This window comes from Littorina saxatilis, unplaced genomic scaffold (genome assembly GCF_037325665.1).
Source record: "Littorina saxatilis isolate snail1 unplaced genomic scaffold, US_GU_Lsax_2.0 scaffold_328, whole genome shotgun sequence".
NCBI lineage: Eukaryota > Metazoa > Mollusca > Gastropoda > Littorinimorpha > Littorinidae > Littorina > Littorina saxatilis.
In genome coordinates this window covers 47,854-62,129 of record NW_027129726.1, presented here as the reverse complement: position 1 = coordinate 62,129, position 14,276 = coordinate 47,854, and the positions used below count along the sequence as shown (strand labels likewise).

Below are 14,276 nucleotides of genomic sequence, written 5' to 3'. Positions count from 1 at the left end.
GGAGGGGCCAATCACTAGCGAGGGGTGTGCCGGACAAACATTGGAGGGGCCAATCACTAGCGAGGGGTGTGCCGGACAAACATTGGACGGGCCAATCACTTGCGAGGGGTGTACCGGACAAACATTGGAGGGGCCAATCACAAGCGAGGGGTGTGCCGGTGTAACACGAAATTTTTACTCCACGAAAAATGTACTCCGGAGTAAATATTTCGTACGAAATTCTTACTCCGAGTACACTTTTCGTACGAGAAAAGAACTCCCCAAGGCACGAAAAAATTACTTCCTCCACGACATTTTTACTCCCCATTTTTTTTACTTCCAGTAAAAATCTCGTACGCAAAATTGGGATGCGGGCGAAGGGATAATGCCAATAAGTGATCTCGCGCACACGAATGTCGCGCTACCCTCCTTCCACCCCTTCCACCACCAAGACTAACAGGGGACAAGGGAGTAAAAATTTCGTACACCTGGCATGGGAAGTTAAATTGCTCGTGTTGGGGTGAAGTAATTTATTCGTTATTTATTCGTCAGGGGAGTAACATTTTTGTACGAAATGTTTACTCGGAACTCACCTGTCTTGGGGAGTAATTTTCTCGTGCAATGGGGGAGTGCTTTTTTTCGTAAAGGGAGTAACTTTTTCGTACGAAATGTTTACTCCGGAGTAAAAATCTCGTGGGAGTAATTTTCTCGTGTTACACCGGCCAAACATTGGAGGGGCCAATCACTAGCGAGGGGTGTGCCGGACAAACATTGGAGGGGCCAATCACTAGCGAGGGGTGTGTCGGACACACATTGGAGGGGCCAATCACTAGCGAGGGGTGTGTACGTCGGACACACATTGGAGGGGCCAATCACTAGCGAGGGGTGTGTCGGAAACACGGGGACAGGAGCATGTGTGAATTTGTTTGTCCGAGAAAAACCAAGGGTAATCACTCTTTCACAAACCCGTACTAACTCGACGGAGTTATTTCCGAAAATCGTCTATTAACAAACTGGACTGTTTCTCGTTGCATTTCGTCAACTTCTTGATGAATTAATTTCCGAACGGACACTTGTGGCAATCTGTGATATTAATTCATCAATAAATTGTCATTCTGCACGGGAAGCAATCTGGATGCTGCGTTTTGGTAAAAGTTCAAGTGGAGTGGAATACTACTACTTCCCGTGGAAACAGTTGGGTTCACCATCTCAAATCTGACGAGACTCGTACATGGAATCAAATCTTCCCACCACCTGGCCCCGCACCAACAATCAACTCTTCCCACCACCTGGCCCCGCACCAACAATCAACTCTTCCCACCACCTGGCCCCGCACCAACAATCAACTCTTCCCACCACCTGGCCCCGCACCAACAATCAACTCTTCCCACCACCTGGCCCCGCACCAACAATCAACTCTTCCCACCACCTGGCCCCGCACCAACAATCAACTCTTCCCACCACCTGGCCCCGCACCAACAATCAACTCTTCCCACCACCTGGCCCCGCACCAACAATCAACTCTTCCCACCACCTGGCCCCGCACCAACAATCAACTCTTCCCACCACCTGGCCCCGCACCAACAATCAACTCTTCCCACCACCTGGCCCCGCACCAACAATCAACTCTTCCCACCACCTGGCCCCGCACCAACAATCAACTCTTCCCACCACCTGGCCCCGCACCAACAATCAACTCTTCCCACCACCTGGCCCCGCACCAACAATCAACTCTTCCCACCACCTGGCCCCGCACCAACAATCAACTCTTCCCACCACCTGGCCCCGCACCAACAATCAACGACCTGGGTGCGCTCTGTGTAATACGGTTTATACTTTCTCTCAGTATGAAACAAACATGTAATAAAAAGTATCATTGTGTTGCTTTGTAACGTCGAAGACGCCTGCTCCTAAAACACACGTACACTTTTGATTAATATCTCTTATTTTGTTATTTTGTAACGTTGATGACGTCCGCTACTAAAAACGGGGTGTCGGAGAGGGATGGGGGGGGGGGGTGGGGGGGGGGGGTGGGGGGGGGAGGGTGGTGGGCAGAGAGGCGAAGAGTGATGTACAAGCGTTTACTAACAAGCTCTTTTTTGTACACTTTTCATGTCCGTATTAATTGCAAAACGATAAAATCAATAGTTTTTTTTCATTGTATTTGTTTGTGTGTGCCTGAAGTACTATTAACATCACAATGAACGAAGTAAGAAGACATTTGTTTGTATCGATAAACAGATGGATACAGATGATACATTGTGTCAACAAATAGAATGAATAAATAAGTAAATTCATAACTATCAAAACCAATTCACCTGCCAGGGAGAGGTGAAGGTTTTACTCATTTGTTGATCTATTTTTTTGTTATGTACTTAATGTTCTATCGGTTTGTTTATTTATGTATTATTTAAAGGCACAGTAAGCCTCCCGTAAACCATCACAGATACTGTCAGGCTTTTACACACAGTACAAACACCCTTCCATTTGAACACTCACCGAACGGGAACATCCTAGGTGCCCTACGTAAAGAGCGAGCAATTTTCAAAGAATTAATTTTTCGGATTGAGACCATCTCAATCGGACCCATCCTGAACTCAGGTCAAAAATGAGTTACTTCCCTTCAACTGGCGATAGCCGTGGAGCGATGATTGTGCGTTTTGGCGCTAGACCTAACTTTTAAAATCTAAATAATAAATTGACAGCTTGTTACGCAAACATTCTTAAATCATAAAAGAATTATGTTTTCATCAAGACAAGATCAGTACAATTCGAAGTTTTGAAAGTTTGAAAAAAGAAAAGCCCGGAAGCAGGGTCACGCAAGGTCGTGGTTTTCGTAGCAGACGACGGTTTATAGGCAGTCAAAAGCCATCGCTCGAGTTCTTATGAACCACATTCGTTTGTTTCGTGAAAAGTCAGAGGTACATAATAACGTGCTATTGCAGATAAGCTCACTGCGAGCCGCATTCAAATTACAAACTGACGACTGCATTGTGAAAAAGGGAAACTGGATCACACCGTACACACGGGTTCACGATGGCTCAGGGGTAAGATAAACAACGCAAAAATAAATTCTTTGAAAATTTCTTGCTCTTTACGTTGGGCACCTAGCATGTTCCCGTTTGGTGAGCGTTCAAATGGAAGGGTGTTTGTACTGTGTGTAAAAGCCTGACAGTATCTGTGATGGTTTACGGGAGGCTTATTGTGCCTTTAAGTCAGAGATTAACTCAGTGATTACAAAATTCCGACATTTAGGCAAAGTTGCTTCGTATATACGGATTAGAAGCTGTCCAATTTCTGATTCTTTGATTGTTTATTTATGTATTGTTTGATTCAGTGATTAAATTGTTCCATTTCTTTTCTTCTGAAGGAATTTATTGAATGCTTTTTCCGTTTGTATCAATTTGTTTACTTGACGGTTGATGTTTTAATTTGTGTTACACCTGCATAATATACTGTAGCGGTTCTATCGAATAAGTAAATAGCTTAATGATGGATACAGATCAGTTGGTTTGATTGATAAGATCCTCTTTCAGAATTGAACAAAATACAAGAAAGACGCATAAGCATGTCTTATTTCTCAAAATATGGCTTAGTTCAGTGAAATATGTCCAACAATAACTGTCTTCCTGCTATCCGTCTCCCTGCTATCCGTATACTGTGCGTCGTTAAGGCATAATAGCAAGAAATGTCCATTCTCGTAAGGCATATATGCATCTCTGTTTATTCCGTCATAAAGACAAATGTGCTTTGTGTTGATAGGTTGTAAACCGATTTCTGATTTTTTAATTGTGCATATTAATTTTTCCGTTGTGCTTTTGTTTTTCTCAGGTATGATCAGTATAACTGTTGCTATTTACTGTTTTGTTTTGTCGTTTATTGCTTTACAAGCTGATGTTTACGATTTGTCTGGAATCTTGATTTGATGTGTTGACTGTAAAACATGCAAATTTACTCTTTGTCATTTTTCTTGCTTTGTCATTTCTATAGTTTTTTGGCGTATTTTTTATTGTTTGTCGTTTTATTTATTTATTTTTATTTTTTTTATTTTTTTTATTGCATGATGTTTCGAAATGTTTCTGTTCGTATCGTGCTTGATAATGCCTTGTCTGTATTTTCAGTCTTTTATTTTCCTGAAGGTCTTGAAAAAAAACCCGCTGGTTAGGGGGAAGAATTTACCCGATGCTCCCCAGCATGTCGTAAGAGGCGACTAACGGATTCTGTTTCTCCTTTTACCCTTGTTAAGTGTTTCTTGTATAGAATATAGTCAATTTTTGTAAAGATTTTAGTCAAGCAGTATGTAAGAAATGTTAAGTCCTTTGTACTGGAAACTTGCATTCTCCCAGTAAGGTAATATATTGTACAACGTTGCAAGCCCCTGGAGCAAATTTTTTATTAGTGCTTTTGTGAACAAGAAACAATTGACAAGTGGCTCTATCCCATCTCCCCCCCTTTCCCCGTCGCGATATAACCTTCGTGGTTGAAAACGACGTTAAACACCAAATAAAGAAAGAAAGAAAGAAATTAGAAAGGTCTTGAAAAAAAGCAACAACATCACTTCCAAGAAGAAAAATAACAAAAACAACAAAACCTTAGTCACATAGTCATGCAAAAGCACTTGGTTTGGCAGAATATCCCCTTCTAACACGTCCCTTTGATATGATTGAGATAATGCAACTACCAAAAAAAGTGTTTTTTTTCATTTCTTAACTGACTAAATAATTGTCAGTGACTTAATTTTTTTTCGAATTCGTAGGCCTCAAATTGCAGTAAATTTGTTTTTCTTGGATTCCAGTTACATTAAACAAAACATGTCATGTCTATATACTTTCTTGCACGGGATCAATTTGTTAACAAACTAGTGTGTGTTTGTTAGAATATTTGGTTTAAGTCTTTTTTGCAAAAATTAAACTTTACAATAAACAACAACAACAATACACACACACACACACGTGACACACACACGCACGCGCACACACGTGACACACACACACACGCACGCACACACACGCACGCACATGCACACACACACACACACACACACGCACGCACACGCACACACACACACACACACACACACACACACACACACACACACACACTCTCACTCACACATCAACAACAAACAGAAAATTGGCGTGAGTTCATCCTTGTCATTTTTTTCCCCCAACGTTGTTCGCTATGGGTTCATGTTTTTCTCTGATTTGTTTTATCTTTGTTTTTCTCAGCTCGGATGCGTTTCTTGAGTGCCTTCTAGTTTATATGTATGTGTTTTGTAAAATGTGTATTTGTGACGTATATATGATGACGACATTCATGTTTTGCGTCAAACCAGGGTTGCTTGCCAAAAGGCTGCATCTCCCCTCTTTTTCTGTGTACCAGATCATGGTTTGTGCCCGACAACCTTTGAAGCATCTTCTCTTTGTAATGACGAATTATGTGCGATCTTATATCTTGTATTTTTTTTAATAAAAGTATTCTTCAAAATGTATGCATGATGGCCAGATTTCCTTCAAACATTTTAGTCTGTGTGGCGTGTGTTTTTGACAAAGTTTCAAGAGAGAAAGAAAGACATTCTTTATTAAAGGCATAATTATGTACGCGCTCCCGTGTTTACAAAGTGTAGTTTGCCCATAATCGATGTCAAACGCACCATAAGACCATGTAATGACGATATGTCGCCATGCGCGGACCATATACATGCATTACAGCTTGTTTTAGAGTCTCAAAAACTTTGGATGTAAACAAAGACGCGGAGTTATTTCCCTTGCGTCAACGCTACCTCTGTTGGCAAATCTATAAATAGGACGATCCAGATCAAAATGAAAATTAACATATCTCAACATTGAAGGGGCCCTAGACCACAATATTTTGCAGGGAACTTAATTTAGCATGTCTCCAGCTGTTGGTAAAGCAATTAGCGTGTATAGTCATCGAGTACATATGGCTTTAACGAGCAGGGCCGGACTACCGGGGGGGTTATGGGGGTTGCGCAACCCCCCCCCCCCCTAGCCTAAACATGTACCTTACTTATTTAATTGTTTTTTTATTATTGCTTATTTTATGCTGTCAGTTCATGCAAGGAGCGACCATTTTCCTATCTCAGAATATGATCTACCGGTCAGCTTCAGGGGGCTTCGCCCCCTGACCCCCACAACGAGGGGGGGGGGTGGGTTCTAGGGTTTCCGGACCCCCCCCCCCCCAGCCAAAAAATAAAAATATTGAATGAGGTATGCATTTCTTTATTTTACATTGAGTTTCAATTTTTGGGGTATTAATCAGTGACAGAATCTGCTGCCTGAAACTGGTAATGATCATCCTCAGAATGCACCAGATTGCACCATTTTGCATCCTTTTTTTCAAAATTTTCCGGGGGGCATGCCCCCGGACCCCCCTAGCTTCGCGCCTTCACACCCATATCTTCACAATATACTTTTGAAAAAAACCAGTCATAAAATGAACTGATCCGCCCCTGCCGCCAGGGGGGACATCCCCCTGGCCCACCACTGGCAACCCCCCCCCTCCTCTTCGCCTAGTCCGGCCCTGACGAGGGTAACGACAGAAGCAAACAAGTGCTTTTTTACATCCAGTTCTCGCCAATGAGAGGGACTAATCTATTGATAATGCGTTTTAAAAATGTTAAAATAGCTATCAAAGAAGTAATAAAAACAATCAAACAAACCTACTAAACAAACAAAAACAAAAACACACAGTTTTTCGGCCAACGCCGGTAAAACGATCAAACTGGTTTTTTTTCTCAAATGGCAAGCATTTCCTCCCCATATGAATTCGGGTTCACGTCAAAGACTTAGATATATGTGAATCACACAAATATAAAACAGACTTGGCGTTCTCACACCGAGGTTCTAGTCCAAATAGTTACTTTCATTCTTCGGCCACGACCTCATAGCTTCGGCAATCTTCGGAAACTTTTTCTTGAACATTTTCTGAACTGCTATGATATTGCTGTTCATAGTCTTGACTAAATCTGCTGAGAGCACTTCTTCTTTGAAAGACGCCATTTTGTTCACACGCCGGAAGTTTCCCGTGGAATCCGCTAGAGCGCAGCTGATATTGATCCTCAAAGAGGGATGTTCTACAAACTCGGCCATCTGAAAGACATATAGACGACTGAAGGTGGTAATGCCGATTCACAATGTCCGTATAGCATATAGACTGTTCTAATGATATAGATAATTCCAAGGTTTGCACCTGGACTAAAACAATTAGGACACACACGTCAACAAGTGATGGAGAGACAGGCATGCACACACAGATTCGTTGCACATCGAGAGAAGAGAGAGAGAGACAGAGAGAGAGAGAGAGAGAGAGAGAGAGAGAGATACAGAAAGAGACAGAAAGAGAGAGAGAGAGAGAAGAGAGAGAGAGACAGAGAGAGACAGAGACAGACAGAGACAGAGAGATACAGAAAGAGACAGAAAGAGACAAAAAGAGACAGACAGACAGACAGACAGACAGACAGACAGGCCGACACAGACAAACAGACCGAGACAGTCATACAGACAGACAGACACAGACTCAGACTCAGACACAGAGAAAAATAGAGACACAGAGACAGAGATCCAGACAGATAGACAAACAGAAGTAAGCAGACATACATCTATATATATATATATATATATATATATATATATATATATATATATATATATATATATATATATCCCATGACCTCCCTTCTTTGTCTCTGTTACTTCAGTATGGGTATATATGTTGTATTTTTATAGCTCAATAAATACATCATGGACTCCAAAAAATATATGATAGTGCAGATTCCGATTTGGGCAAAGGACTACTTTCCTCCCGACCTTTGACCTCGCGCCGAACAATGTGACACATTTGTATGAAGTTCTAAAATCGTATTGCACGGCTCAGAAAACCATATCAGTTGCACGCAAAAATGAATCTCAGAACTGATCTGATGTATGAGATGCAATAAGCAAAAGTTTCTTTCATTATGAAAGCAATGCAGGTCGAAAAAAACGAACATTCAACTTACAAGATAACCAGATGCTAGCGAACCAAAACAAAAACACGAGTACCCTCCCCTTGCATCGTTAGCAGACGACTTTTGAGAATCTGTCGGTAGTGTGTTTTGGTGTGCGCCTTCAGCTATCAAACATCGGCTGTTTCACGTGTTTTGCGAGCAAGTCTACTCTTTTGCCTGGCTCTGCAGTAAGTCCACATATTTTTCCGTAATCCAGTCATATTCCTTCAAAATGCAATCAATCGGCGGTGACAGACGTGTCGGTCGCGTTTTTCTCACCCATACCAGTTTAAGTTCATCCATGCAAACACACTCGCAAAACAGTTTATCACGTAGATACATTTCAAATAGGGAGCAAATGGTTAAATCTAAACCTACATATTTGTTCCCTAAAATTTGCTTCTCTGTCAATAAGCTTAATTACACACGTTCGAGAAAAACAACGTGGAATCGATTCTGAATCGAGTAAGCCAAATGGGTCCCAAACCCGTTTCGCCCGTTCTGCCGACCTGAAACGCAAAACAAAAGAATTGTGCGCTTCAACTAAATTAATTTCTATTCGACTTCATTACTTTCTTGCAACTTATGAACCTTTACTTAAAGCTTTTAAATGGTCTGAAAGTAGTGTTACCGCGTACTTATCGATGCACTCATTCGTTTTATTTTTTCAGCGACGGTCACTTAGTTTAAGGTTGCAAAAGGGCTAATTCTCGCTGGCAACAGTTTTACCCTGCACAGATCGCAACAGTGCCGCTAGTAGTCTACACTTTGTGTTTGATGGTAGAATGGGATATACAGATTACAACACTCGTGGTTTTTTATATGGCTTGTATTTCAGTCAAGACCCAGCGGGAATATCAATCGAGAGCCACTCGCCAGAGGCTCGTGTCTCCCGATGATATTCATCCGCTGGGTCTTGACTGAAATACAAGCCATATAAAAAACCACTCGTGTTGTAACCTATACATATATATACGACTTGTGTCTGTCTGTGTGTCTGTGTGTGTGTCTGTGTATCTGTGTGTGTGTCTGTGTGTGTGTGTGTGTGTGTGTGGGTGTGTGTGTGTCCGCGATGCACGCACAAGGTTCTCGATGGATCTGTTTCAAATTTGCTGGCGATATTCAGGTACACCCCGGACACAACCTGCTCGATGAGATATTTCAACACGTGCTCTCAGCGCGCAGTGCTGAACCGATTTTGGTTTTTCTCTGGATCCATTCCCAGTAACTCTTCCTTATCTTCTCCAGTGTTTTCAGCGTTTATCTCCCTTCCTTCGTGTGGCGTCAATCCATATTCCCGTTACTACGTTACTATTTTTAGAATGTCACTGCACTGTCCAGAACACTTTCCTTCACCCGTAAGTTGTCCTTACTGTAAAAGTTAAAAGGTCGAATCAATTTATAGCCACGCAAAAAATACACTGTCATCTATCTCTATATATTTATATATATATAGATAGATATATACGGCTTCTGTCTGTGTGTGTGTGTGTGTGTGTGTGTGTGTGTGTGTGTGTGTGTGTGTGTGTGTGTGTGTGTGTGTGTTTGTGTGTGTGTGTGTGTGTGGGCAACACCTGTGGATTGTAGAGTTCTGTTTGTGATGTGGTCTGGCGGCTTTGGTGTGTCTGTATGTTCAGGCCTTCCTTTGAGAAGCCATAACAGTTATTCTCAATCCCGTTTGAGTGGACTTCGCCTTCAAAGGTGATTGTGGTGTTTCGGCACTCGGTTACATTTGGCGTCGTCGACAGCGATGTGACTCGACATGAAATGTTCAGGCCACTGAATCATTTTCGTGCTGTTCCCATTCCACCTGGGAGGGACCTAAGCTTGGCGGGTCCATGGTTCGGAACTTTGGGGACAAAGTTCATTCAAAGGGGGTCGAGTGTGACAGGGAGACTACCGTCGCCCTTCACAGCAGACTCTGCAGAGTTGTTCGCCTTAGAAGTTGTGGGCTTTCCTTGCATGTACCCGTAAGTTGTCCTCACTGTAAAAGTGCAAAGGTCGAATCTATTTATCGAAAAATCCACTGTCATCTATCTCTATATATTTATATATATATATATATATATATGTGTACGGCCTCTGTGTGTGTGTGTGTGTGTGTGTGTGTGTGTGTGTGTGTGTGTGTGTGTGTGTGTGTGTGTGTGTGTGTGTGTGTGTGTGTGTGTGAGTGTGTGTGGAGGCAACACCTGTGAATTGTAGAGTTCTGTTTGTGATGGGGTCTGACGGCTTTTGTCTGTCTGTATGTTCTGGCATTTGAGAAGCCATAACAGACAATATAGGGCTTAGAAATAAGCTCTAAAATTCTCAATCCCGTTTGACAGGACTTCGCCTTCAAAGGTGATTGTGGTGAACCGCCACGCTGTCTGTCTCTGTCTCGCGATTCACCCCGGCGAAGCCGGGTATTCCTCTAGTATAGACATAAACGGATAGACAAACAAAGACAGACAGACAAACAAGAAGACAGTAGGACGGACAAAAATACAGATGGACAAGCATACAATAAACACTTATAAATGGAGACAGACAAGGGGGGTAAAGGAATACTACGGTACAAGCTGGTCGAGAGTTGAAGAGAGGTATGTCCAGAGACAGAGGACGGCAGACAGTGAGACAGAGAGACAGGCGGACAAATAAGGCCAAAAAAAACCAATAGGTCTGTTTACGGTAACCCGACCGACCCTATTTTTTTCGCGCGACCTTAGACTTTTTTTGGGCATTTGGGGAAAAAAAACCAAAAAAAACCAAATCTTGTTTTTTTTGCAAAATAACGTAAAAATATGGTTTTTTGGAAAAAAAAAAAAAAAACAATCCCGACCTACCGACCCTATTTTTTTGGTCTATGTTACCGTAAACAGACCTATTTTTTTTTTTTTGGCCAAAGCGGGAAGCAGACAGAGAGTAACAGATCCGGGCAGAACGATGGCTGAACAGACAGACAAAATCAAAGAAAGACAAACAAACAGACAGTCAGACAGACGGAGACAAAGCACAGAAAGGGTCAGAGAAAGGGGAACAGAGAAAGAGAAAGGGAAATAAAGACAAGCACTTCGTCTACCAGACACAACTTCACAAAGCTACAGACAGGGTGACAAATACCGACCTTTTCAATGTGTTCTCGTAAAGATACTACCAGGTCATCATATACAATGAGTAGTACCGGCCCCCGAAAGGTCATCCAGCATTTATGGAACATCAGCCATTGCGACACGAATTGTTTAACGAATGAGTTCCAATCTGAAATCAAATCAATTAAAATACAATCTGACAGTTCTGTAAGCTAGGAAGTTTTTGGTGCATGAGTTTCAAAATAACATCAGCATAAACGTGAGGAAAAAAAATGTGGCAGTAAAATTCAAATAAACGCGATACTACCGATGCAAACGATCACTGTATATCCAAGAACAGAATCACTGTAACATATAAAACGTAATCACTGAACATCTAATAGCACAATCACTGTAAATCAGAATCCATCAACACAGAATTCTCTGTGACTTTAAAAACAGAATGACTGTAAATTTTAGAACAGAAACACTGTAAATCTAAAAACAGAATCACTGTAACTCTAAGAATAGAACCACAGTAAATCTAAGAACAGAATCAAAATAATTCTAAAAACAGTGTCCCAAACTCAAGGGAGCCGTTGCAATGTTAAACAAATCGTTGCATTATTCCGTGAATGTGGTAAATGCAGAAATGTGTTTTTTGACTCGTATTTGTTGCAGCAAAATGTCAACACTACGAAATTTACAAAAAAAACTGAACATTTTAGTTACGTTTTTTGTTTCACCCAGAGACTTCCTAAAAACAAATCCGGGAAATTCGAAAATGTTCTGGTTTGAAGGGATATGCAATTGATAAATTTACTGAAAACATATTTCAAGCAAAACGAGTTGTTTGTAGATTCATTGTGCTGAATCTTTAAAACAGCAAAACTGAAAACCCAGGATCGGTCATCATCGAGACTAGCAATCTACAAAATCATATAAATGTTTAGTAGCGCGTTGAATCCAAAAGTTCAAGCCTTGGGACAAATCTTAATAGTCAAAATGTGTCTTCTTTTTGTGTTTGTGGTGGGAGGGGGGTTGTGTACGGCTTTTGAACAAATCGGAAATAATAAAAAACGCTCGCACTGGACCCGAGTACGCTTCAGACTGGCTCGCTCCCCCAGTATGAACGTTTTTGTCTTGTGCACGTTTAAGACCAAGTGATTGCTCTGTGTGAATTACAGGCATTCCCTTTGCTATATAAATACATTGCATGCGAGGATGTGCGTGGTGACTGGCCTTTCTCTTTTATTTGATCACAGTGAAAATGCACACACACATTCACACACACACACTCTCTCTCTTTCTTACACACACACACACACACACACACACACACACACACACACACACACACACACACACACACACACACACACACACACACACACGAGTACAGACTCATGCACGCGCACGCACACACACACATAAATGGAAAAAAAGCAAAAAAATCGCACCCAAATAGAGCTGTTTGCGCTTGAACAGTTGTTATTTTGACAAAAAGGTCTTTTGAGCCACATAGTGAATACATAAAATACAGTACATGAAGTATGGTAAAAAAGAAGATGGTAAGGACAGAGGAAGAGACTGGAATTGCGACTAGGAAACATTTCAAAATTCAACGCAAGCAACAAAACAATATTCAAACATTACCTCCGTTTTTTTTAAAAAGAACACAAGAAGAATGACGTAAGCAAAGTGAGTGAACAAAAGCACAACTCAAAAGTATTCAAACAAAAGTAACTGTGGGTATGCAGTGCAATTACTAAATGCACACAGGCATGTACAAAAACGGCGTAAGGGAGGCAATCATGGGCATTTTAGAAGTTGCTGTAATGGCAGGTACCGTCCCTTACAAAGCTTGTGATAATGGAAAACATGTTATAATGGTTTGCGAAACAGTAAAAATGACTAGAAAACAAAGTATAACAACTGACAAGCTCTATTTACCGGATTAAGTAATACTGGAGTAGGACTGGAGCCTGAGTGTGAGCAATTCATTAACACACAACACAGAGCATGTTATGAGGTTTGCGACACAGTGCATTAAAATGACTAGAAAACAGTAATACTGGGGTAGGACTCGAGTAGAACCACAACAACAACAAGTCGCGTAAGGCGAAAATACAATATTTAGTCAAGTAGCTGTCGAACTCACAGAATGAAACTGAACGCAATGCCATTTTACTCGTAGCATCGTCAGGCCACCGCTCATGGCAAAGGCAGTGAAATTGACAAGAAGAGCGGGGTAGTAGTTGCGCTAAGAAGGATAGCACGCTTTTCTGTACCTCTCTTTGTTTTAACTTTCTGAGCGTGTTTTTAATCCAAACATATCATATCGATATGTTTTTGGAATCAGGAACCGACAAGGAATAAGATGAAAGTGTTTTTAAATTGATTTCGACAATTTAATTTTGATAATAATTTTTATATATTTAATTTTCAGAGCTTGTTTTTAATCCGAATATAACATATTTATATGTTTTTGGAATCAGCAAATGATGGAGAATAAGATGAACGTAAATTTGGATCGTTTTATAAATTTTTATTTTTTTTTACAATTTTCCGATTTTTAATGACCAAAGTCATTAATTAATTTTTAAGCCACCAAGCTGAAATGCAATACCGAAGTCCGGGCTTCGTCGAAGATTACTTGACCAAAATTTGAACCAATTTGGTTGAAAAATGAGGGCGTGACAGTGCCGCCTCAACTTTCACGAAAAGCCGGATATGACGTCATCAAAGACATTTATCAAAAAAATGAAAAAAATGTTCGGGGATTTCATACCCAGGAACTCTCATGTCAAATTTCATTAAGATCGGTCCAGTAGTTTAGTCTGAATCGCTCTACACACACACACACACACGCACACACGCACACACGCACACACGCACATACACCACGACCCTCGTTTCGATTCCCCCTCGATGTTAAAATATTTAGTCAAAACTTGACTAAATATAAAAAGCAGATTATATTGTACAAGGTATTTTTAAAACAAGGTAACTGTGACAGTGCAGCGCTAGTTAATATGTACACATAATATCAGCAGTGGAGCAACCATAAGACAAGTACCACTGGTACTTGAACAGTTTTGAACCCTCAGTAACAAATTTACCAAGGTTAATTAAGTAGTCTTTTTCGATTTGGGGTGCTCATGAGTTTAGAATATTTGAAGTTTGAATGTTGACTGAAGTGGTGGGGTATGTATTTGTGGCGTATGTCTGCTCAAACAGCA

General features: G+C 41.1%; 2 protein-coding genes across 2 annotated transcripts in view; one reads left to right on the top strand and one right to left on the bottom strand.

Moving 5' to 3' along the window:
* The first annotated feature begins 1,210 nt into the window (after window positions 1-1,210).
* Window positions 1,211-5,389, top strand: LOC138957952 (spore coat protein SP85-like). The gene is made up of 2 exons (XM_070328973.1): window positions 1,211-1,788; window positions 5,362-5,389. The coding sequence occupies exons 1-2, from the start codon at window positions 1,211-1,213 to the stop codon at window positions 5,387-5,389; spliced, it is 606 nt and encodes a 201-aa protein (XP_070185074.1).
* Window positions 5,390-6,692: 1,303 nt separating this feature from the next.
* LOC138957951 (WSCD family member GA21586-like) overlaps window positions 6,693-14,276 on the bottom strand; it is a 21,267-nt gene continuing 13,683 nt past the window's right edge. Inside the window, exons 5-6 of the mRNA XM_070328972.1 lie at window positions 11,091-11,224; window positions 6,693-7,091 (exon numbers count right to left, since the gene is read on the bottom strand). Coding sequence (XP_070185073.1) covers window positions 6,846-7,091; window positions 11,091-11,224 — 380 coding nt within the window. The 3' untranslated portion in view covers window positions 6,693-6,845. The remainder of the gene's footprint in view (window positions 7,092-11,090; window positions 11,225-14,276) is intronic.

Coding starts and splice junctions, on each gene's coding strand:
- LOC138957952 (XM_070328973.1), top strand. CDS start 1,211: ATGGAATCAAATCTTCCCACCACCTGGCCCCGCACCAACAATCAACTC. Junction 1,789..5,361: donor ACCAACAATCAACGACCTGG/GTGCGCTCTGTG, acceptor TCTGTGTACCAG/ATCATGGTTTGTGCCCGACA.